The 25,659-nt window shown below is 37.7% G+C and overlaps 1 protein-coding gene across 2 annotated transcripts; it reads right to left on the reverse strand.

Moving 5' to 3' along the window:
* Window positions 1–704: 704 nt before the first annotated feature.
* Window positions 705–24,966, reverse strand: LOC125834752 (bifunctional aspartokinase/homoserine dehydrogenase, chloroplastic-like). Of its 2 annotated transcripts, none has more exons than XM_049513899.1 (18): window positions 24,801–24,966; window positions 21,812–21,873; window positions 21,350–21,724; window positions 20,915–21,003; window positions 20,501–20,804; window positions 20,323–20,375; window positions 20,019–20,233; window positions 19,856–19,943; window positions 19,665–19,778; window positions 18,355–18,453; window positions 17,954–18,148; window positions 16,130–16,212; window positions 15,189–15,414; window positions 14,814–14,959; window positions 14,525–14,660; window positions 13,933–14,016; window positions 13,758–13,850; window positions 705–1,244 (listed from the first exon to the last, which is right to left on the reverse strand). In XM_049513899.1, exons 1-18 carry the CDS (start codon window positions 24,935–24,937, stop codon window positions 999–1,001), a joined length of 2,745 nt encoding a protein of 914 aa, XP_049369856.1. In that variant the 5' UTR covers window positions 24,938–24,966; the 3' UTR covers window positions 705–998. The 2 variants fall into 2 exon arrangements, with proteins under 2 accessions (XP_049369856.1, XP_049369855.1); XM_049513898.1 differs by having other exon boundaries at window positions 21,812–21,885.
* Between the last annotated feature and the right edge of the window lie 693 nt (window positions 24,967–25,659).

A 25,659-nucleotide genomic window follows, 5' to 3' on the forward strand; every position in this document is an offset into this window, starting at 1 on the left:
ATTTTAAATAGCATTGTTAAAGTATCATATTTATGCAGATATCCTAATTTAAAGTGATGAAAATTTGGAAATTATCAAAGCACAAAACTTTGAAACTCTCTCATTAATGAAATTGCAACTGTGAATTTCATAACTAGTAGATAATAGGGTGATACGAAAAAATACATAAAATAATTTAATGATTTAATTTATTAGTTAGATTCTCATATAATATAAAAAATATGGCAACTGACAAGTATCAACGGACAAAAACACTAACAGGAAAAAGATATTATCTTTTGCTTCAAATGAAAGGTAATTTATAGTTAAGTTTATAGAGAAGTTCACTGTGTTCTTCCTTGATATGCTCTGATGATTGTCTGGTTATTGTTGTTCAGTGCTATGTCCATTTGCGTTTGAACAGTGATATTATACCTTGCTGTCTGGTCCTAGTGACATTTCTTCCATTATACTCCCTAAAACTTCTTAAATCTATTAAATTCAAACGTGATTTTTCTTATTGTTCATTTGATAATGACTGGAACATAGAAAAACTGGGTGTCTGGTGAATGCAAGTTGGGAGGGGGGAGCCTATACCCCAACATCATTAGACTATTATCTGTTGTGGAGAAAACTCTTCATTGAATTTGGAAAGCCGTATGTGAGATAATTAAAGGAAACAAAATCACCTTCTACACTGAAAATAACATTTATTGCATCCAAAAACATCACAAATCCACTTCACTAACAAGGAAGTACCCCTACAAGATATGTGCATCTCGGCCAAAACACAGCTTAATCAAACCAATTCATAAATGAGCAAGTTACAATAACTTCTATAGAACAAGAGAAGAGCCTAGTCAACCTAGTCACAGAGTGAGCCACACTTTAGCTGAAACTGCAACACCATTCATGTGAAACATTACAGAGGCAGAAGAATCACTGATGGTTACTCAGAAAGGCAGAAGAAAATTTGATGGTACTCAGAAAGGCAGAATAAGTGGATCGCAGTAAATGAATTATGATGGAGCGCCAAGATATGATGCAAGCCGCAAGATGTCACAGAATACTCCACCGGCTGTCACTTCAGCCCCAGCACCAGGACCACGCACTATTAGAGGTTGCTTCGCATATCTTTCAGTTGTGAATGCAATTATGTTATCTGATCCAGAGAGTTGTGCAAATGGATGCTCTTTGCTGTATCTTTGCAGCTCAACAGTCCCTCTTCCATTGACAACATCCACGACTCCAACATATCTCAAAACCTACATAACACATCATTTTTTCATATAAAAATAGCACATATACAGGAAAGCAGATCATATAATACATGCAAAGTGACCTACTCCAACAAATGGGAACAATTTTGAGACGAAAAATATTGTCATGCATGTGCAGATGTGCTGCTTCTGAAATAGATTGAAGTCTTGAACCACACAAAGATGATGCTTGTGACCTAAACAACCATTACATTAGAGATGACCAATTTCTAAGGTATCCAGGCATCTTCCAGCAAAACTTCTCTCACTCAGTTTTTGCCTCAAAAGATTGAATGAAATCAGTAGTCAATTGATGAAGAACAGCTCTACATTCTATGAATAATCTGGTAATTCTTTCATTTAAATGCAAAATGAATCAGCTATGCAATAATTGTTAATGAGTGAAATACACAAACATTTCATGCTTCTCTTTCCTACTGTTTTCTATCTTATTAAATGTTGTTTTACTTCCTCTATCCCAAATTTAACTTCCACGTTCAACATAGTACAGATATTAAAATGGCATGGGAAAAGGTGTATTTGCCAAAGTTAGAAAATCATCGTCAGCATTTTCAAGAGCATAGATAAAAAGTTTGAATGTGAAGTGTCAAATGAGTCCCATGTAAAGTTTCTATACGTATATAATGTGTGGGAAAACTTCTCGTTCTAGGAAAATATTTTACTTGATTGAAATGGTCATTTGCTCAGAATAGGATGAAGGTGCCGACTGATGAGAAGACTGACAGGTCCTATGCATTGGTGATTGGGTATATGTCAAGCTTCAACCCTATAGACGATTCTCGAGAAAATGACCAAAATGGTCCTTAATGTATGGGCAATGCTTTATTTTGATCCTTAAAATACTTCGCTGGATTGAAATGATCTTTAATATATACAAAGGTGTTCATTTTGGTCCTTAATATATTTCACTTGATTGAAATGGTCTTCAATGTATGACAAAGATGTTCATTTTGGTCCTTCATATATTTCACTTGATTAAAATGGTCCTTAATGTATAGCAAAGTGTTCATTTTGGTCTTTTTCCCTAAGCCTAACAAAATTATCAAAAAAGTATTAAATTTAATGGTGGACCTCACATTGGTATTAAGTCAGTGGAAAAATATTTTAGAAAAGAGAAAATAGTAAATTTTGTTGGAGAAAGTAGAGAAAATGGTGTTAGATTTTATGAAGTTCTTTCTTTGGAGCTAACAAAGAAGATAACAATGGTGAATTTGTTAGCCGGGTCTAATTAAATTTAACACTTCTTTTTTTCATAAATTTGTTAGGTTTTGGGTAAACAACCAAAATGAACACCTCTTGTTATACATTAAGGACCATTTCATTCAAGTTAAATATATTAAGGACCAAAAGAAACACCTTTGTTATATATTAAGGACCATCAAAAAGTGAAATATATTAAGGACCAAAATAAAGCATTACCCATACATTAAGGACCATTTTGGTCATTTTCTCCAGAATTGTCGGTAAGGTTGAAGCTTGACATATACCCAATCACCAATGCATAGGACCTGTCAGTCCTCTTCTTATCAGCCTGCAACTTCATCCTACTCTTAGCCCTGAGAAAATGACACTTCAAGGCTCTCAAAGTGGCCTCTCTAGCCTGTAAACTTCTGTCAACAGTCTCCAAGTTGGAATCAGAAGGAATGTAGAGAAGCAAAGGGGTGGTTTGTGGCCATACACTACTTCACAAGGAGTCATCTGTGTAGAGGAGTGGTAGGTGGCGTTGTACCACCATTCTGCTAATGGTAACCACTGTGGCCATTCCTTGGGTTTCTCAAATGTCATGCAGCTAAGGTAACACTCGAGACCCCTGTTGACAACCTCAGTCTGTCCATCGGTGGCGTTGGAAGTCAGCAATGTGACCTTCTGCAGCTTAGACAATTCCTTCCAGAACTTACTAATAAAGATCACATCCCTGTCAGATGCAATGGACTTTGCATTACCATGTAGTCTGAAGACAGTGTCCATATACACCTGAGCCACATCTAAGGATAAACAAGGGTGCGTGCTTGAGGATCATGAAGTGAGCAGCCTTACTGAGTTAATCCACTACTACAAAAATCACATCCTTGTCTGCAGCTTTAGGTAGCCCCTCTATAAAATCCATGGAGACATCCTGCCATACTATATCAGGGATGGGAAGAGGTTGGAGTAGGCCAGGTGAAGGAAGCAACATTCTCATATTTACACCTCTGGTACACCCTCACTCCCTAACAAAAACATAAACATCCCGCTTCATTTTCTTCCCATAACACTCCTGCTTGAGCCTCTTCAAGGTTGCAGAAATACCTAGATGACTCCCTATTGAGCTCCCATGGTAGAAAGCAATAAGTTGCTTTCTGATGTTAGGATTGTGGCCAACCATAATCTTACCCTTTCTACTAAGTATTCCCCTGTAACACCCCGGAAATTCTATGACTTAAGTAAGAGCCTTACCTTGTGAATAATGATTTAAAAATAGTTAAAATGATGTTTCTAAACCTAATTTAATGCAATTGACTTGGTTTGGAAGAGTAAAAGTCTAAACGTCAAGAAACGACCATGACGTCCGGAAACTAGAGAAGAATGTGTTCTAGTGTGTCCTTAGGTTTTGGGCAGGTTTGGGAGTGTCGTATGATGGTATTATCTTGTAAACAGGTTTAAATTAGGTAAATATATGTTTATAGGGTCAAAATGTTCGAATACAACGCCCCGGGGCCACCCTAAGGGGCCCCGAGGAGGACCCCAACCTTGGCCAAGCAAGCTGCCTTGGCAGCTTGCAAATTGCACTTGGTGGGAATAGCTCCGCGTCGCGGACTAGCTCCCCCAAGGAGCAAAGAATTTGTTCGCGATGCGGTCGTGTCGCGGACTCTACTGTCTCAAAATTTAATTCCAAATATCTTCAAGGAACAGCTCCGCGTCACGGACTTGTTTCGCGACGAAAATGCAGAAATTCAGAAATCGGTTTTTACTTCATTAAAGAGTCCAACTAAGTGAGGGGTATTTAGGGTACTTTAGGGGACGTGTATATAATGATTTTTAAGTCAATTTACCTCACTTTTATCACTCAAACACAAAACCCCAAAGATCTAAACCTAAAGTTCCTCCTTCTCTCTACTCTCTCTCCTAAAGAACTCCATTGAAGAAGATTGAAGCTTCAAGAAGAAGACCAACTCTCCAAGGTTTCAACTCGGATTTTCGTGGTTAATTCGTCAATAAGGTATGGTTGCTTATCACTCTTGGGATTCCTTTCCCCAAGAGGCCCCTTCAAGATGAATTTCAAAATCTCCAATTTCTAGGTTTCAATCCAAAAATGTGGGTCTTATTTCTAAAGTGAAATTGATGTTATAAACTGACTTTGATTGATGTTATATGAACAATTATGGATGAATTTATGTTGTATTGGTGGTTTCTTGAAGAATTCCCCATGAGACCCATGTTTCTCCTTTTCCTAATCCTAACCCTAGTTTGTGTTGGATATCGATTGAAGGCTATGAATTGAATGTGATGTTATGTAATTCATGTTTGTATGATGATTCTACCCTAGGTTATGTATAATTTCTATGAAATTAGGGTTGAGTCTTTGAATGAAGCCTTGAAGGCTATGAAGGGAATATGTCAATTGCTTATATTGATGTTGATTATGTTATTACTTCATGAATTACCTCGTATTATGTATTGGTTATGAATTGTTTGGTAATTGAAGTATGGAGGTCCCACGAAGGGCAAGAAGGTATGAAGGTTGGTTCTTCTTTGAACTCAAGTATGAAAGGTGAATTACTTAGATTGTAATGATGCTATACCTAATGTGTTGTTGTGGTGTTGATGACTTAGTTTCCTCATCCTTAACCCTCTACACTTGAATTAGCTATGAAGTATGTATGTATGTTATGGTATGATTGCTATATGATTGAAAGGTAGTCCTCATGATTATAGTGTAATGTAAAGTGAAAGGTTTACTCACTTGCTAAGTGTTTCTAAAGTGAAAGGATTGTTACTCACTTATGAACACATATGAGCTATTATGGTAAGATGTCTACATAAGAGTCTAGTAAAGGCTAATGTGAACTTATGTGATGACTAAAGATGATTATAAAAGGGAATTAGATGCTTAGCACCGAAAGGGCATGTAAATTAGATGGGGGTCTCACATTTAGTAAGTCTGGTTCCCCACATGGGTTTCCTCACGTTTAGCAAGTCCGGATTACCCACGGAATGTGTTGTCTCATGAGATGGAAACCCCCACGTTTAGTAAGTTAGGGTTTCTAGAAGCAATCTCCTTGACCCTTAACTATGTGCCCACATAGGACTCTAGCTTAGTGGATCCACCTAGATAGCTATGTACGAATGGTTACACCTTAGGCAAGTGTTAACCCTCTCTTTTCGGTGTGGGAGTAGAACACTGGATTCCATGTAGCTCTCATGGTCTATGTCGGTTATTGCAATATTTCCCTAATGTATGGAACTTAACATACAGAAGGAGGATACAAGACTGGGAGGTAGATAGACTAGCTGAATTTTATGGCACCCTGGACCATTTTGGAGGATTGAAAGAGGGAGAAGACACTCTTAGGTGGATTCATCACAGCAAAGGTATCTTCACAGTTAGCTCTGCCTACAAGAACCTGAATCAAATGGGGACTCAACTCAGATTTTTGCCTTGGAAGCTTATCTGGAAAGTCAAAATTCCATATAAGGTGACAGTCTTTACTTGGTTGGTAGTTAAAGAGGCGGTACTAACACAGGAGCATCTAATGAAGAGGGGAATACATGTGTCCTAGATGTTTTTTTTGTGAGCAACAGGCAGAGACAATCAACCATTTGTTTCTTCATTGCAAGGTGGTTAGACAACTGTGGCACTTATTTACCAGCTTCAGGGGCACAAATTGGACCATGCCATAAAGGGAAAGTCAGGCTATAGAAAGCTGGAACAATGAAGGCAGTGGCAGTACAGACCAAAGCAAATGGAGGATTGTCCCAACAGTGATTTGGTGGACCATATGGAAGGAGAGAAATATGAGATGCTTTGAGAGTAGTAGTAGTCCTTTACACAGGATTAAAATGAACTGCATAATCACTTTTTGCTATTGGTGTAGTTCGGAGTATGTAGATGATCCTATAGCGGTTAGAGATATCCTAGGTCCTTTGTAAGATGAAGTAGGATCTAGTTTAGTTTTGTTTTAAGTACACGCAATTGTATGTAACTCCATGATGTAAATTTGGGATCCCAGCCTTTAGTGCTAAATATTAATACACAAAACTGTTACCTTTGTCAAAAAAAAAAAAAAAAAGTAAATGAAGGTGTGAACTCTTACTTGGGCTTTCTTAAGGGTTTCTACATAGTGTAAGTGAGGGTATGGGACTTCTCTTGCACATTGCACTTGTGGGATCTTAAGAGATGGTTGTAGTAATGTTCTCTTATGATTATGATGATTATGACTTATGTATGTTGAAGCTATGTTATGTATGAACATTATGAATATGGTAAGTTATGATGAAATATGATCTTATGAATGTATGCATGAAGTAGGTTGCTTAATGTGATACTTGGCTTTGAATAGGGTTATGGGGTTCTATTCTTTGCATTGCACTAGTATTGTTTGGGTTGTCTACATGTTGGGATGATATTATGTTGGGTTGGACTATGATGCTTACTTTGTGTGCATATTGGATTTACTAGTTAAAAAGCATGTTTTGACTAAATGTCCTTTTATGGATGTTTCAATGGTTTTTATGCATAGTAGCCATACTTAGTACGTGTGTTGTACTAACCCATATTTTCTCCCTTTTCCCCAAACATTTAGGTTCGGGCCATTGAGGATTCAAGCTTACTTCTCAAGACACTTGGAGTTGCTTCCCCAAGTTGGTGAGTCCTCAAGTCCGAGGACAAGACCCTATGATCTAACTTCTATGTTTAGTTCTTTGCTTATGTTGAAAGACATTGTTGTACTTTCCTATTTCAAGACTTCTCATTGATGTAAGGGCTAAGTCCCATTTTCGATACGTCTATGTCTAGATGGTGCATTGTGACGAAGTTAGATTATGTTTTTCGTATATGAATGTTAAGGGCTTGTATAAGACCTCTTCAAGGTCGAATACGCCGGTAACGACTACGGGGTGCTCTCGGGTCGTTACAGCCCCCTTGAAATTTATAGTAAGCCTTGTGAGTAGTCCCTGCATTAATTGCTTGCAGTAGCTTCTGGAAGTGAGGGTCTTGACTCCAAGTAAGCTTGTAGGGCAACATGCACACTAGATATGCTAAGCAACTGAGGTAGCTCCTCCTTTTATGGAGAAGGCATCAGCCGCAATGTTTTCTTTCCCTTTTTTATAAGCAATGTCATAGTCATAGCCAAGCAATTTCAATTTTCACCAACCATTTCTGTTGGCTAGGTGTTATTATCCTCTACTACGATAGGAATTTAAGGTTGTAATGGTCTGTTTTGATAATAAAGCGCCTCCCCAACAAATAAGGTTCCACTTCTGTGCTGCAGTAACTAATGCCAACAACTCCCTTTCATAGACTGACAGGCCTTGGTTATACAGGAAGTATTACCAAAGATAGGATCTGACCACAATCTAATCATGCTATCTTGTGGAGAGTTGAACTTCAAGAAAAAATACTTCAAATTTGAAAGTTAGTGGCTGAGGGTAGAAGGGTTCAAAGAAAAGGTAAGCCAGTGGTGGGGAGCTTTTGTTGTTAAGGGGAGGCCTGTGACTATATTTTAGCTGAGAAACTGAAGATGCTAAAAGAAAACTTAAAAGAGTAGAATAGAAATAACAAGGGCAATTGGAATCAAAGAAAGGGTAACATTTTAAACCAGCTGGCAGCCTTGGAGGCAATCCAAGAACAAAGAGCTCTCACTGATGATGAGGCATTGCAAAAATCAAACTTGGCTATAGAGTTTGAAGAAGTTGCAAGAAATGAGGAGATAGCTTGGAGACGGATCAAGAATACAATGGTTGAAACAGGAGACAAAAATACAAAATACTTCCATAGGATAGCTACAGCTCACAAAAGGGTGAACTCCATAGATAACTTGAAGGTGGATGGTATGGAGGTGACAGATCCAAAAGAGATCAAAGAAGCTATTCAAAATTACTACAAGAACATGTATAAGGGACAGAAGAGTGGAGGCCAGAATTAGTGTTACATGAAGCTACAACGATTTCTAGAGAAGAACAGGAGGAGCTACAAAGACAATATGAAGAGGATGAAATCTTAGAAGGCATTAAATTGTGTGCTATGGAGAAGGCACCAGAGCCGGATAGATTCCCTATGTCCTTTTTTCTGGCTTTTTGGGAACTTATGAAGGAGGACATCATGAAGACACTCCAATACTTCTATGAATATCATAAGTTCGAGAAAAGCTTCAATACAACATTCATAGCCTTGATCCTAAAGAAGGTGGAGCTTCAAAGTTGAAAGATTTTAGACATATAAGTCTCATAGGTGGAATATATAAAATAGTGGCAAAGATACTGGCTGAAAGACTCAAGAAGGTGGTTAACAATTTAGTTAACAAGTATCAGATGGCATTCATAAAAGGAAGACAGATCACAAATGCAACCCTAATTGCTAGCGAGTGTGTGGACTCGACAAAAAGGGGCAAAAGCAGGTGTCATGTGTAAGCTAGACATAGAAAAAGCTTATGATCATGTCAACTAGAGATTCTTGTTGAATACTCTCAAACAAATGGGCTTTGGTGAGAAATGGTTGAAATGGATTGACTTTTGCATTAAAACTGTCAAGTTCTCTGTTTTGGTGAATGGTGAACCTGTAGGTTGTTTTGGTTCTGAAAGTGGTCTTAGACAAGGTGACCCTCTGTTTATACTTTATACTAGCAATGGAGGGATTTGATAGCATGATGAGGATAGCATTACATAATAGATGGATTAAGGGGTTTGAGATAGGAAATAGCAGAGGGGAAATAATGGAGGTATGTCACCTACAGTATGCAGATGACACAGTGCTCTTTTTGTGAGCCAAAGGTTGAACAAATAGGTTACATAGAATGATTTTTGACTATTTTTGAAGCTTCTTCTGGCTTGAAAGTTAACTGGGGAAAAACCAGTTTGTTCCCTATAAAGGAGGTACCAAACATCCAAAATCTTGCAATCATTTTAGGGTGCAAAATTGAAAATATGCCTACTACATACCTTGGTATGCCTCTGGGCAGTGACCACAAAGCAGGGGAAATTTGGGATGGAATAATAGAGAAAACTGAAAAAAGATTGGCTAGGTGGAAGGCACAGTACATATCACTAGGAGGGAGGCTCATCCTTATCAACTTTGTACTTGATACACTTCCAACGTATGTAATGTCTCTATTTCTCATACCTCCCAAAGTTATGAAAAAGATGGACAGACTTAGGAGGGATTTTCTGTGGCATGGATGTAAAGAGGGCAAAGGATATAAACTAGTCAATTGGCAGACAACAATGCACAATAGAGAGCAAGGTGGTTTGGGCTTCAGAAATCTGAGAGCACAGAACAATAGTCTATTGGTGAAATGGATCTGGAGATACAATAGGGAGGATCATGCATTATGGAGGGAGGTGATTAGACACAACTTTGGTGAACTCAACCCATGGTGTACCAATATGAGCACTGATACTAACGGGGTTGGAGTCTGGAAGACCATTAGAGCCCTATGGCCCAAATTGGAAAGGAACTTGCAGAAGATAGTTGGAGATGGGAAAAGAATAAATTCTGGAAGGAGCAAAGTCCATTAATGGAGATCTTCCCAGACCTGTTTATTCTAAGCAACAACCCAGATGGCACCATTTATGATACATGGAGTCCATAGGGATGGAACTTTTTCTTTAGCAGATTGCTAAATGACTGCGAGATTGATAGAGTAGCCAATCTGCTAAGTAGGATTGATGATTTCAATGGCACTACTGCTGAACCAGATACATTAAGATGGAAACACAATATAGATGGGAAATTCCCTGTTAAAAGGGTTTATATAATGGAAGAAAGGGTACAGTATAGAGGGCAACCAAAAATATGGAGAAAGTTATGGAAGAGTCCATCCCAAAACAAGGTAAAATGCTTTACTTGGTTGGTTGTTAAAAGAGCATGCCTAACACAAGAAGTTTTGAAGAAAAAAGAGGCCATCATAGTTTCCAGGTGCTTCTTATGCAATGAGACAAATGAAACAAACAGTCATCTATTTTTGCACTGCACTTTTACAACACAACTTTGGTCTCTATTTCTCAACACAACAAAGACAAGTTGGACTATACCAGAGCATACCGCAGATTTGCTTAGCTGCTGGATGAAAAGAGGAGGCAGCACAAAAGTCAAAAGAAGTGGTGGAGGATCATCCCACAATGCATCTGGTGGACAGTTTGGAGTGAGAGAAATGGGAGGTGTTATGAAGATAGATCCAATTCCATCCAGAAAGTTAAATGGAATTGTATAATATCTTTCTACTTTTGGTGTAAAGAAGTAGGTTTGAAGGATATAGATCAATGTGTAGATTTATTAAGATCTCTGTAAGTATCTTCTTTTCTATTTGTTTTTTTTATCCAACACTTTCTGATGGTGTCCAGCATGTCCTTAATGCTGAGGAATACACATTTACTACTTTCAAAATAAAAAAAAAGCAATAGATTTGCCCTCTTGATCCAACACTGCTCCAATGTCATCTCCTGAGGCATCAGTCTCTACCACAAACTCTTTAGTGAAATCAGGAAGAGCAAGAATGAGGGCTGATGTAATGGCCAATTTCAGTTGTTCAAAAGCATGAGTGGCAGTTTCAGAAAAAGTGAAACTACTATTCTTTAGTAAGTCAGTGAGGGGTCTAGCAATGCTCCCATAGCCCTGGACAAACCTTCTACTACCCAGTGAGGCCAAGGAACCCCCTTAAAGCTTTAATGGTTGTTGGTTGTGGCTGACTGAGAACAGCACTTACCTTCTGGCCATCCATAGCAACACCATGCACTGAAACTATGTGTCCCAAGTAATTAACTTGAGTTAACCCAAAAGCACACTTGCTTTTTTTGGCGAACAGTTTGTTGGCTCTCAGTGTCCTGAAAACCTCTTCCAAGTACAACAAATGATCCCTCCAGCTAGAACTGTATATTAACATGTCATCGAAAAATACCAGGATGAATTTCCTGACATAAGGAGAGAAAAACTGGTTCATCAAGCTATAATCAGTAGAAAGAGCATTGGTTAAGCCAAACAGCATGAACAAAAACTCATAATGTCCATGGTGTATCGTGAATGCATTCTTGAGGATATCTTCCTCAACCATCCTAATCTTGATGGTAGCCAGACCTCTTCTTGAGCATATCTTCCTAATCTTGATGGTAGCCAGACCTCAAGTCCAGCTTTGAAAAGTATCAACACTATGCAGCTCATCCAGTAATTGGGAATTCATCCTTCACTGTGCTTTTGTTCAACTCCCTGTTGTCTACACACATCCTCCGTGTACCATTCTTCTTTTTTACCATCACAATTGGAGAGGAATAGGGGTTGATACCATTCCTTATAACTCTGATTCAAGCAGTTCCTCCACCATCTTTTCAATCTCATCCTTCTGAATCACAGGATGCATATAGGCCTAATATTGATTGGTGAAATACCCTCCTTCAGTGTAATCTTGCAGTCATGCTATCTAGAGGGTGGTAGTTCAGTAGGCCCTTTGAAAAGGTCCTCATACTTATCTAACACCATTTGTAAGTCTTCAAGGGTTGCAGGGTCTTCTACCTTCCCTTCCATAAATCATAATCAAGAGGCTAGCATCTTTCTATGGGACTGTCTCTTTCAATACTCCCACAGAGATCATGCATAATGCAGCAGGTTTGGCCAACAATTTGTCCATTTGACTTTGCTGGATTGGTTTAGCAGTAGGAGGTCGGAAACCTCTGAAACACCTTCTGTCCCATGAGAGTAAACTCCATTTTTAGCTGCCTAAAATTCCATACAATGTCCCCAGTGTAATCAAACACTGTATGCCCAGAACCCTTTTACAACCTCCAATAGGTAAAACCAGCATATCAGACTCAACACCACATCTTGCATTTTCCAAGTTAACATTGTTGTTGTTGACTTTGTTCCCATCTGCTACAGACAGTAAAAGGGTTAATGGTTGTCAAGCAACACCCAACCTATGACCAACAGTGAATTTTTCATCACAATTGAAACACAATCCCTTTGCTCTCCTTTCCTCCATTTCAGTAGGACTCAAAAATTTTGGTCTGTAAAGATTCCTTTGGTGAGTAACTTGGGCTTGGGGAGGGTTGGTTTTGGTTATGAGATGGCTGGTGGTACATTAGGAAAATGCTGGATTTCAGTAATTTGATCTAGGTAGGGAGGGGTTGGAAGGGTAACTATTTTTTTTGTAGGTAGTGGTTGTTGTAAGGCTAGGGTTTGTTCTTGGATTCTGGTTAAAGCTAATATCCCTCTGTAGGGACCTAGGAGCAAACATCTTCACAATAAACCAATTTCAAGCTTCAATCCCCTAATGAAACAGCTCACGACACAGTCATCTGCCAATTCTACTCTAGTTAACAGTTCATCAAATGTATCAACATAATCTTGTACAGATGATACCTGTCGAAGGTCTTTGGAATGCCCCATAGGGTCATCAAACAGCTCTGTCCCAAACCTGGAGTGTACAAGCATTTCACATATTCTCCCCCAACTTGGCCATTCCCTAGTAAGTCGATTCTTCATCTAGGTATGATGCCACAACAATGCTTTCCCCTCCAATCTACAAGAAGCCAATTTGACTCGAGAAGTTGTTGGTGTCTCATCCACTTCAAAGAACTGGTCACATTTGTATAGCCAATCTCGCAACCCACAACCATCAAATTTGGGAAATTCTACTTGATAATTCCGTGTGGGTACCTAATATTCCTCCCCTCTCATTACTTCAGTCCTTCTGACTCCATTTTCCCTCACATGAGGCAATAATGGTTCAGCAGGTCAACCTGTTGACATAGAAGTGATCATTTTATTTATCTCATCCATGGCCTGCGTGACCTCGAAAATCCACTATTCTGACCAATTCTGTCACAGATCCCACCACTACATCCATGTAGCCCTTCTCATCTCTTGCATTCTAGTACTGTGATCACCCATTCCACCAATCCAAGGCGATGGCTCCGACACCAGTGATACGATCTCAAAGAAAAAAGAAATTGTGATATTCTTAAGAACAACTTCACAGTTCCTAAACAAATACCCAAATAAAAGAAGTAGCAACTCACTGATTGCCGATTAATTCTCCAAAAGATGATTACAAAAGGCAAATGAGCCCAGCTTATATGCAATTGAAATAGCAAGGAATGAGAATTGGTGGGACAAGTAGTTATAACTAACTAATTGAATCCAGCACATGCCTCTCACATGTGCTGTAACAGAACTCTGAGCTAACTTCTCCTAATTACAATCTAATTGGAAAATCAGATAGAAAAGGTACATAACACAAGATGACCATCACAGAACAAAGTATCTGTAACATTCAAGCTCATTTCTGTAAAATTTAAGTCCAGAGTACTCACTTCCCCAGTGTCTTCAGCCTCGTGCCTCTGCGCAGCCATCTGTTGATCAAATTGTGGCAACTGCTGCATAAATTCCTCGGGAGATGCACTAGACTGGAAAAACAGCCAAAAATTACTTCATGGAAAAAAAACAGCTATCTAACTAATGCTGCACATGATTAAACGAAGCACTCACCCTTAATGGTTCAGGTACAAGGCTCTGAACGGGGATATCTGAAAGCTCTAGCTGTAACCCACTTTCCCTAGCAAGAATTATCACCTGGAACAGGGAAGCCACTGTATAAGAAAATAGAAGTAGTCAATGTGGAATCAGAACTTACTTTAATTTCTTATGTTTTGGATGACAAGGAAAATCTGCACAAGTACAACATCAGCTGGAATGGTATATGGACATAAATAACTTGATCAGCATTGTATTTGCAACACAAAGTCATGACTTAGAATTTCATTATACAGTGACCATCTTTAAGGATACAATCAGAGTATTATACTCTGGGCATGTAGTAATCCCAAGATGTCATTTTCTGCAAAATACTAATCACGGACTTAGTGGGAAAATGGAAATCAAGGAATCAGTTTATTTTAGGCTACCAAGGGTATATCGGAAACAGACTATCTACCCCACAAACGTAGGGGTAAGAATCTGAGTACATCCTACCCTCCCCTGACCTCACTTGTGGTATTACACTGGGTATATTGTTGTTGTAGTAGTTTATTTTAGGCTATAAATGAAATGAAATAAAATACTTGAAACCATCATCAAATACCTTTCTGGCAACATCTGTTCCAGAGAGGTCATCCCTTGGATCTGGTTCAGTATAACCTGCCTCTTTTGCCTCCTTCACAACTTGGCTGAATGCCCTTGAGCCCGTAAAGTTATTGAATATGTAACTCAAAGTTCCACTGCAAAATCAAGAGAAAAAAACTGAATACAAGGAAACCAAACTAACAAATTTCATTTCCCATAGTGCATGAGGTAGTGAAGCATGAGTCACCTTATCAGTAACAATTAATATTTAGAAATTTGCAACAAGTGCAAATCACAATGATACCAACCTAAAAATGCCCTCAATCCGCAAGATCTTGTCCCCAGTTTCAAGAAGTCCACGTAAGGTGCTAATGATTGGTAGACCAGCTCCAACAGTAGCTTCATAGAAGTAATGAGTGTATGATTGTCGCTGTAGAGCTCTCAGCTTCAAGTACTGGAAGCAATTTATGGAAAGAAAAATGCAATAATAGGTATGAGAAGATCCAGTCTCAACTATTTCATAATTTTCAGTAAAAGGGAGAAATACAACACTTTCAAAAATCGTCATCTTTTCCCCTCTATGATTGAGTGGAAAGAAGGTGAAAGCAGAAATATTACCAGAAAATGGTGAAAAGTTGAGGTTCTATTTCCAGAAAGCGGGCAATACGAAAGTACTTAGTCACCTGGTCTAGCGGTCCTGAATTAGCCTTTTTATTTGGGGTGACAACATGTATTCCTCTATGCAACCAGCCAAAGTAATGGCTTGCGACATCAGAGTCTGCAGTGCAGTCCACCATTACAGTGTTTGGGATAAAATGATTGCCACGTACATGGTGAACAAACTTATTCATGTCGGCCATTTCTCCTTTTACACTTAGCAGCTCTCTCCATCTTGACAAGTCAATACCCCTGTCAACATGGACAAGAATGCCTTAGCATCATACTCCTAAAGAGCATTTAATATTATCAATAGACCATATGTACAGCAGTTATAACCAGCCAGCCAAGCATTTGAAGTGCCATCAGAAACGAAGTTTGTATTTTCTTTGTTAATAATTCTTCAACAAACTCCCTCGTATTTGACACCAAATCAATTATTTTAAAAGTATTTCTAACCAAATAAAACATTCAAACTTTTTTTTCTTGTTCTTTTTAATAAGCCATTCAAACTTTTTTTCTTATTCTTTTTTCCTAGTGAAAGAATAAGATGGAAGGAGATTTACAAGATATATTTCTCCCCTTTGATCGACTACAAATCACAATATTATTTTACTGAAATAATACAAATTTCGAAATTTGACTTCCGTTATTCAGCAAGCAAGACTTACAAACTGTCATGCAAAACCAAATCATAACAAAACTTCTCTTGGAGGATTAACTGCAGATAAGTAGATGTACATATTTTTAATTTACCATTACGTCATCAAATTCAAACAACAGAACGACTCAGTTCTATTTAGTTCATCAATCAGGTTGCTAATTGAAGCATGCTTAAATGTGCTGCTCTTTCATCTTTAAATCATTAAGTGTTGTTTCCCAACGTTGAAGCTGGGCCTAAGGCCATATTAGAAGCATAATATACATCAGTGAGCATGTAAAATAACATATGACTTTCAAGACTTACGACTCGCTCAGTAGCATTGTCCTCGTTCCAGTTATACCCATCACACGTAAGTCAATGTTGAATTTCTCCTTTAAGACAGCTGTCTGCCAAAGAAAGAAAACTGTGAAGCGCTTTTAACCTAAGAACCTGAGTGTTGCATTCACAGCACTGATGCACAAAAAAGCACAATCAATTTAACCCAATATAATTCTAAGCTACTGGGAGAAAGACCAGGTGTTAGAATTTGAACAGATATGCAGGCTTGCAGATATATCCTCAGTATTCTACTAGTCGGAGGATAATGAAAGGTGTTCCTATGCATGCCATATTGTCTTCCACAAAAGTTCTAACCTTTGAAACAAGTCATATACAATATTCTGATAGTGTCCTCAATAAATGTCAAACAACATTCCAACGGGGAAAAAAAAATACTAGGCTCCATTGCTTTATATATTAATTTGTTCTTTTTTTTGTCTGCAATTCAGCAATCCTGCCGAAAAACTAAGCTTTGGAAACAAAAGGTGCAAGTGACATCAAACACAAAAAAATACACTGGTTCAGGTCCACTTCCAGACATACTAACAACCACAGCAAGTGGACCAGATCACTAGAATATTCCTTACTGGAACTGTAGCATTGCAGAGAGAGACCCTTCAGAAAAAGAAGAAAAAAATTGAGCAATAAGCAGGAAAACATGTATAATAGGCATGCAAAATTGGCCTTCATATCCTGATATGTGTTTCTTTCTACTTATGCTAGTTCTTATGTGTTTTACTCGCTTCTCTTGTTTCCTACTTATTTCTTTTCCAGAAGTAAACAAGGGGGAAAAGATAAAACAAACAATAACAACTTGTCTAGCAAGATGGTTTATGAAAAGATATTACCAATTTAAAAATGAGGGCCGACGTGCACCATAACCTGTTTAAAAATATTGTTCCTCAAACAGAAGAACAGAAGCTAACATAGACATAAAGTTTAGAATAAAGTCTTGACTCGTCAAGTCTGACTTGTATTCTGATGTTGTGTAGTGTTAAAAATTGAAACAGTTACCACATCTTCCAGCACATGTAGAAATGAGAAGAAGTAAACTACTCCAACAAGAAAGTTTTTAAGAGGCAAAATGACCTGCAGCTTGGAAATGCTGAAAGTCTCAACTAGATTAGATCTTTAGAAATTTAATGGATAGGGAAAAGGGAACAACATTATATATAAATAAAGTTAATAAAGCAATAAATATAGCAATCATCACTCAAGTCACTAAAATTATGAATAAAAATCAGCATAGTAAATGTTTGTAAACCACTAGCAACAAAAGGAAACTCCATGGCACAAAAAGGGAGGAGAGGAAAAGGGTGATCAGAGAACAAGGAGACTCTAAACGAGACATGATCAGAAATTAATAGCCAACATCAATCAAAGGAAATCATGTCAAAATTGAAATTTAAAAGCAAAGTTGCAAAAGGAATGTAAAATTTCAATTGCAGTAGGTTAGAAATCATTATATTGTATCGTTTTAAGTGCTAATCAAATTTGAAAGAAACATCTATTGTTCAGAGCTTTTTACAAGTGTAATGAATAGATAGAAATGTGAAGTTGGACTTGGCCTTCCTCTGATGATGATTATGGGCTATGTTCCTAAGATCAGCCTTCAAAATTCTGAAGAGACTCAAAATATTACTGAGGGGGCATGGAGGGAAAATCAAAATATATTCTAGAAACAGCCATGGATATTAATATTATAAAAGAAATGATAACCACAGATTAAAAAATAGCTACTTAATTTCAATTGGAGAAGTCAGAGCAAAATAGGAAAGATCAAATTAACAAAAGGTTGAATTGACAGACCTGATCCTTTAATTGGTCAAGCAATGTGCCTCCAATCAATCCAGGTCCAACAATGCCCACAGCAATTATTGTTCTTGACAAATAAAATTTTGAGTGCACAGCACGTAAGGCTCTTACACAATCTTCTCGCTTAACAACTACTGTAATGTTGTACTCTGTGCAACCTTGAGCTATAGCACGGATGTTGATATTAGCCTGCACTAAAATGCTACTTTTTGAAGACTGACATTCAGAAAAAATACCAAGATCAAATATGATTACATTATTCATATTGTAGTGGTTGCATTGTATAACTTCCCTTGACATTTTGTTTGTGCTACTGTTGTTTTCACGAGATACAGCCACATACATAGTCACATCGAGAATTTTTTTTTATATATAAGGGTAGAAAATTGTCAAACCTTTGCAAGTGCAGTGAAAAGTGTAGCACTAACTCCAGGAGTGCTAGCCATTCTCTGACCGACAGCTGCCAAAATGCTACAGTTCGGGATTACTGCAATCTGAGAAGAATTTAAAGTAATATCAGGTTGTTTAAAAAGTACCCTTAATCAGGTAGCTATAGTATTATAATATTGCAACTTGTGAAGCGACTAAAAGAAGTGGAAATGATAACTTGATAGAATCTGAAGTTAGAAGAAAAATCCCCAAAAACACCAACACACTTTGCTACAGTAGAAAAAAACAAGTGAATCACACTGTTTCAAAGCTGAATCCAAAGGTCAAAGAAACCCTACACATTGAAACCATAAATTGCAAAATCTGGAAAATTGAGAAGAGTGGTTCAAGTCCTTTTTGATCTATAATCAATGCTTTGAATACGTAAAATTAGTTTCTTTAATGTCTGGTTTGTAAAATATTATTAAATCAGAGTAGCTATGCAGTGTGACTACACTTGTGAATTGGGATGCCCGTAATCAGTTTAATCAGCCCAGACAAAATATAGATGCTTCAGGCTTATCCTACTCTCCTCTCATTTCTGCAGTGTTAAGCCTCCATATCCATAATTTATTAGCTTGTTTCCAATCGGTTGGCCAGTTTTATTATCCTCCCTAGAGAAGAAAGACGTCTCAAGTAAGACTGAGTTAGTGCTTATATCACTGTTGATCAGGGGCATCTAAAAGCTGTTGTTTCAGGTTTTCCTCTTTTCTGTTTGCATCTACTAGACCTAGATTTTGACAGCCTTAACAATTTTTAGGCTACCTTGAGCTGATCTTTAAATTATTCAAGTTAGTGAAACCCAGAACCCAATGCCACAAATATCCAATCTGCCTATCGTTCATCATAACTTGTCCAGTATGCTGTACACTGCTCAATCCAATTATGACAATACTCTTCCTCTTTCTGATCATATCAAGGCTCTCAGTGCTGCACAATGCATATCTAGCAACCATGTGAGAACAGGATTATATTCTTCAAGAGAAGACCTATTGAAGCTCTGTCACACAGCATCTTTACTGTGAATTCTCTTTTTTCATCTAACTGGCTTGTACAACATCTAAATGAACAAGTTAAAAGATAAAAAGAGAAGGGGACCTTTATCACGTAACAGGGCTCAAATTAAAACCTTAACCAGGATATGGAAGGTGCAGTTGATGCAAAATGCATTTACTAAAGATGGTGCCAAGAACTGAATGCCCCGTTTTTCACTTTCTATTACAATTGGATCGACAACACTGCTAACTTCTCAAACGCAATCAGGAAAGCATAATACCTGAGAAAGTCGTCCAGCACTCAAAGCCTGACCAAACCTAGACTCCAAAACATCTGCAACGGCTTTCACCTCTTTCTCAGGAACAGCAAAGCACACTGAATGCTCACTACTAGCCTGCAATATAGCTGCCAGTTAAAGTTCTTGTAGTCATAATAGTAACAACTACAACAGGAATCAGTGGATAAACGTACCTGGGATATCATGATTACATTAGCACCAACGTCTTTTACTGCACTAAAAATGGCGCTAGCAGTACCAGGAACACCAGCCATTCCGGTTCTGAAAAGGGTAATAAGCATTATGTAAAATAAAGAAATTGTACATTGACTACTCCTGAATCAAGTGCAGCCTTACCCCTCAACATTCACAAGGGCTACATTGTCAATTGTTGCAAATCCTTTGACAAGGGATTCCAATTTTTGTCCATCTTCGTATTCATTTCCAGAAGATCGGCAGATCATTGTTCCAGGTGCAGAAAGGTTGAAGATATTTTTTATAACTATTGGAATGTCGTATTGCATCACTGGAACAATTGTTCGAGGATGTAAGACATTGGCACCGAAATAGGACTGCAGAAAAAATAAGAAATTTTGTTGTTACAAAGGGCCCTAAGAGGCCATACTAAATTCAGAAACTGCAGAGAATGTCATGACTTCACCATTTCCCACGCCTCTTGATATGACAATGTCTTCAGTATAACTGCCTCACTAACTGAAAATTAGGCATCTTTTAGTTGGAAAACATCCACATCAAGGATAAATACTTAATAAAATTTTGGCTCATGAAAGTCCAGAAAGGCATCAAGTTAAAAAGGCATTCAATGAGCAAAGACGAACCTTTTCTAGGATCTGCACTATATACTCCATCAACATCTGTCCAGATTGTAACTTGACGTGCTTTTAAAAGAGCCCCCATTATAGCAGCGGAGAAATCACTACCATCTCTCTTCAAAGTAGTGGGAATATTCTGCGGAGTGGTAGCTATAAAGCCTGTTGCAATGATTGTTTTAGATGGATTGTTGGAGTACCATTTCTCAAGTCTCTCCTCTGACATCAAATAATCTGGATCAACTTGGTTAGAACTTGTCGGGTTCACAACAAGCACTTCCCTTGTGTCCATCCACTTACACTCTACCCCATTCTGCAAGTATAAATTTAAAAGGTAGAGCCAAGATGTGGGGTGATTTTAATTTCATAACTAGAAGAACTAATTAGCTATGTAAGATTGGACAAAATCTACAAGAAACCCACCTTTCTGACAGCAGATGACAACAAATGTGCAGACCACAACTCTCCATGCCCTACTACAAAATCGGAAAAAGACTCTGTTGCATGACCAGCTGCAAAACAAGTAAGCTGTAAAGTTAAAAGGGGGGGCAGGTCAATCAAAGGAACTCCAATTAGGAACCAATTCAGTTCTAGCAAAAACAAAAGACTAAAGCAACAACCAGTATGCTAACCAGAGACTGAAGTAAAACCATAATTATGCACCGCAATATGCTTCCAATTCACCACGTGCAAAGGTATGAGGGAATGGGGATTGGAGTACTCTAAATTATTTTTCTTTTACGTCATCCTTTGTAGAACTAGAAATTTGCAATGGTGTTTACTTGGTTTGAGCAAAGAAGCATCAGGAAGCTTCCCCCCCCCAGACATCAGGCAAACAAATGGGAAAAACAGGCATACCAATATATATTGCACGGAGCATGGATTTAAGGTTGTTGACGTCATCTTGCAGTTTAGATAAGAAACTAGCTAGGTCGTCTCCGTCAAGTAGATCAACAGCTGCTAATTTATGTTTCTCTCTAACAGCATCAAGTGCTGTTATATACGAGTCATCTCTCGACTGTGCCTTGTAAATCAGATCATACATCATGTCGGTTACTTTTGACATTGCAGATACCACTACCAACTTTCTCTCTGACTGATCAGCAGTTATTATCTCAGCTACATTCCCAATTCTTTCAGGTGTTCCCACACAGGTACCACCAAATTTATGAACAGACCAGCAATCACCCTTCGGGAGCTGAGTATTTTCTAGCGCTCCATCCAACGAGTATTCTGTCACAATATAGGATAAAGGAAGAGGAAATTAGCAACCAGAGAAAATCAAACATGGATGACAAGAGCTTTAAGTGTAAAATAGACCTTTGCTCGTCACAGCAGCACTTATGCTGAACTTTGATGATTCTCCTCTTTCCCATTGTGAACTAATTTCCACTCTGAAATGACATTTATAAAACAAAAGCAAGGAAAGACTTTACTAAAACAGAAACAATGAGATTAAAAGAAGATTCTCAAAGTGTCCAGGATGCTTATTAGAAGTTTTTCGCAAAATAACAAAATTATAAGGACCTTTTAGCTTAAAGTAGATGTCACAGATGGCGACAAAATATTCTTTTTTTTTTAATTCGTTTCTTATTTTTGGTGTGGGGAGTAGTGGCATATTGAAAACCCCATGCCTCCAAACCCCCTACCCATGAGCCCAAAAGTGGCATTGCCAATTTTGCTCCTTTAATGACTTGAAACCACAATCTTATCCATTGAGGTGGAGGGCCCTTACCACTATGGTCATACTTTTTTTTTTCTTGAGAATGGTAAGTATACAGCTATGGTCCTTATATTCCTTTTTTCCTTTTGCTCTTTTCTCCTTTTGGGAGGGTACACCTTAAAGTTGAACTGGAAGTTTAGACATGACAAAAACTAATCCATTATTTCTTATGCCTATACAGTTATTATCCCAAAGTTTATTTATATATGAGGGCCTCTTCAATGTTATGACATGCATTAGCAAGACAAACTAAATTTTGAAGAGTCTTACAACAGTCGACGGAAGGGAAGAAGTAGAATGATGTAATTTCAATTCTAATGGATCAGAAATCTCTTCTAAATTAGCAAGAGGAAGATAAAAGGAATTGGACTGCCTCAACCACCCGCAGATCGTTGCTTACTGTTTTTTCTGTAATCTTTGGATATCAAACATCAGGCTTATATAACAAGTTCCCATCTTTTACAAGATCAAACATGGCTTACATTGCTAGCAGACACTCCTCAAATGGATTTTAACTATTCTCTTGACCTTCGCAAAAAAATCTCACTTCTTTGCTAATCAATATTGTGAGGACATCAGTTAGCTGCTTTCTGTTTAAGTTATTTCTTTCAGGTGATGGCATTGTCCCAGTAAAACCAGAAATGTGGCAAATTTTCTACCACCAAACTACTGTATCTGAACGGATAAAAAAAAATTAGGAAGCTAACATTCTACATTTCATCAGCACAATAGGTTGTGCTGGCAGTCTTATTTACAGATTTTGAATGAGCAAAATAACCATTGTTGTTCTTCTTACAAGAATGGATAAAAACTTTAATGGACATAACATTGAAACTATACCAGTTGAATTCATTTTGGACTTGTTCATTTCAACAACTTTTTTTTTGAAACTGGTAAGTTTCATTTCAACAACTATTTATTGATTCAGTTGTTAATTGCAGGGATCAAGTGGCTAGGTCCAAACATCTTGCACTTCTTTATTCCTTCATAGTTTACTGCTAATTTCATTATCCACACCCTATATGGAGGTATCTCTTCTATATTGCATTGTAAACTCACTGCTCAGTTATGGAGTTCATTTCTTACTCTCACAGACACAAAATGGACCATGCCTAAGCACACTGCAGATCTTTTGAGCTGCTAGATTAGAAGAGGTGGAAGCAAGAGCCAGAAGAGATGATGGAAAATCATTCCACATTGCATCTGGTGGACTGTGTGGAAAGAGAGAAATAGTATATGTTTTGAAGATAACTCCAATTCCAATCATAAAGTATAATGGAATTGTATTGTGTCCTTTTTTTGGTGTAAAGAAACAGATATAGAGGAATTAGAGTTTGTAGATCTGTTAGGCTCTCTGTAAGTAGTTTCTCCCTTATTCTCTTCTTCTGTTCCTCTTTTGAAGGTAGAGGAATACAACATTACCAGTTTCAAAAAAAAATATACGGAGGTATGTCTGATCTGCTTCCTAAAAGATCCTGAATCCTTGAATTATACGTCCTCAAAGTCCTCCATGCCATACCAATTAACTACCCATCAAATCCTCTCATTTTCTCCATGTTTCAACGCACATTCAGTAATCATAAGCATCTAAGGCTCAACTTCCCTGTCTTCTGCCACCCTCTATTGTCCTACATCAATTATAGTGCCAAACCAAAGAAACAGGTATTATCTGACACAGTGAAATTGATAAAAGTTTGCCCTTAATTAAAACATCAAATTAGAAATGCTTGTATTTGTGAAATATATTTTCACCAAGAAATACTTGCTTTCTTTCTTTTCTTCATGTTTGCCGATATGTGCCAATACATACACACTATTAACAATAATTTTTCTCTTTAAATTGCTCACATGACTCAACATAGATGTATACAAAATATTCATCTAGGATGTGGACCAAATACGGGAAATGTGAAATTTCCAGTGATTTCAAAAACTCTTTCCCAACCCCACCCCCCCCTCTCTCTCCAATAATCTAGCAAGTAACTATCTCTGAAAATTTTGTAAAAGGACATCCATTTCACAGTCAGTTTTCATTGCTATGGTACAGCACTTCAAAGCTTAAATGGAGTAGAATACAAGTAATTCTCAGATGGAATAATTAGAAGTGTGAACCCACAAAAAAAAAAAGCACAGTAAAACTATGTCAAAGAAAGTTCCCAATCCTCCTCTCACTACTGAATAGAAGACCATAAACCACAAAAGGTAGCAGAATGATGAGATAATTCCAATAGTTTAAAGCATGTGTTTATCAGCATTACTTTTAAATTTTATTATGCTACCACTAGCATTTTCAGTTTGCTTTTACTAAAGTTGAAGACGATTACCCAATAACAACGTCGCCCCTTTAAGATGTAACTAATCTGAAGCATTTAACACCCCAGCGATGTAAACTGTGCATAATCCCATTATCATTTTTTATCTTTCGATAAACACTGACATTGCTCCCTCATTCCATCCCAAAACTTCAAACTTTACGACCCAAAATAAAAAAATAAAAATCGAAGATTGTTGACATCTGAATTACAATACGGGCAACATGCAGAAATAAAGGAAAAAGAAAAATGAAAACAGAGAAACTATAGTTACTTGAGAAAAGGAGAGCGTTGGAGGAGAGAAAATGGGTAGATCTTGTTAATGGTGGAAACCTTCGTCCTGTTAATCTTGAAATGTTTTGAGGAGAGATGAGATGAATAAGATGGAGAAATAGGAGACGAGAATGCCATTGTTGATTCAGAGTAGGAGAAGAGAAGAGACAAGACAGACAAGGAAGAGGGGGCTAAGGTGGGGAAGTAGGTTTAATCACTATTTTTCATTATTCTCTATTTTTCAAAAAGAATGACCCACCTTACAAATTGAAAAATGGAATTCTTTATTTCAGAAAGAATGACCTACATTATAAAGTAAAAACCGGAAGACCACTAGTAATATATAGGGGTGGCAAATGGTTGAATTGGATTGGATTTGGATGGATTGAATATTAATTGAGCAAAAATTGTTTGGATTACAATCCACCCAAATAGAATATGGGTAAATATGAATTTGATCAAATATGATTTGTGTAAAATGGTTCTAACCCATTTAAAAAAACTTGTTTTTCGAAAAAAAAAAATTACCCCCTCCCCAAGCACCCCACCCCCCGGGGTATCCCCACCTTCCACCAATCTATCCCTAAATTTTTTTTGTTTTCCAAAAACAAAAAAAATCAGTTTTTTCAAACAAAAAAAATAAAAAAAAATTACCCCCTCCGCCGGGCACTGCCACCCCCCCCCCCCACCTTCCACCAACCGATCCCTAATTTTTTTTATTTTTCAAAAACAAAAAAAAAATCTGTTTTTTCAAAAAAAAAATTACCCCTCCCCCGGGCACCCGCCCCCACTCCCACACCTTCCACCAACCTACCCCTAATTTTTTTTTGTTTTCCAAACACAAAAAAAATCTATTTTAA

This window comes from Solanum verrucosum, unplaced genomic scaffold, assembly GCF_900185275.1.
Source record: "Solanum verrucosum unplaced genomic scaffold, falcon-dt-bn FXZP01000073.1, whole genome shotgun sequence".
NCBI lineage: Eukaryota > Viridiplantae > Streptophyta > Magnoliopsida > Solanales > Solanaceae > Solanum > Solanum verrucosum.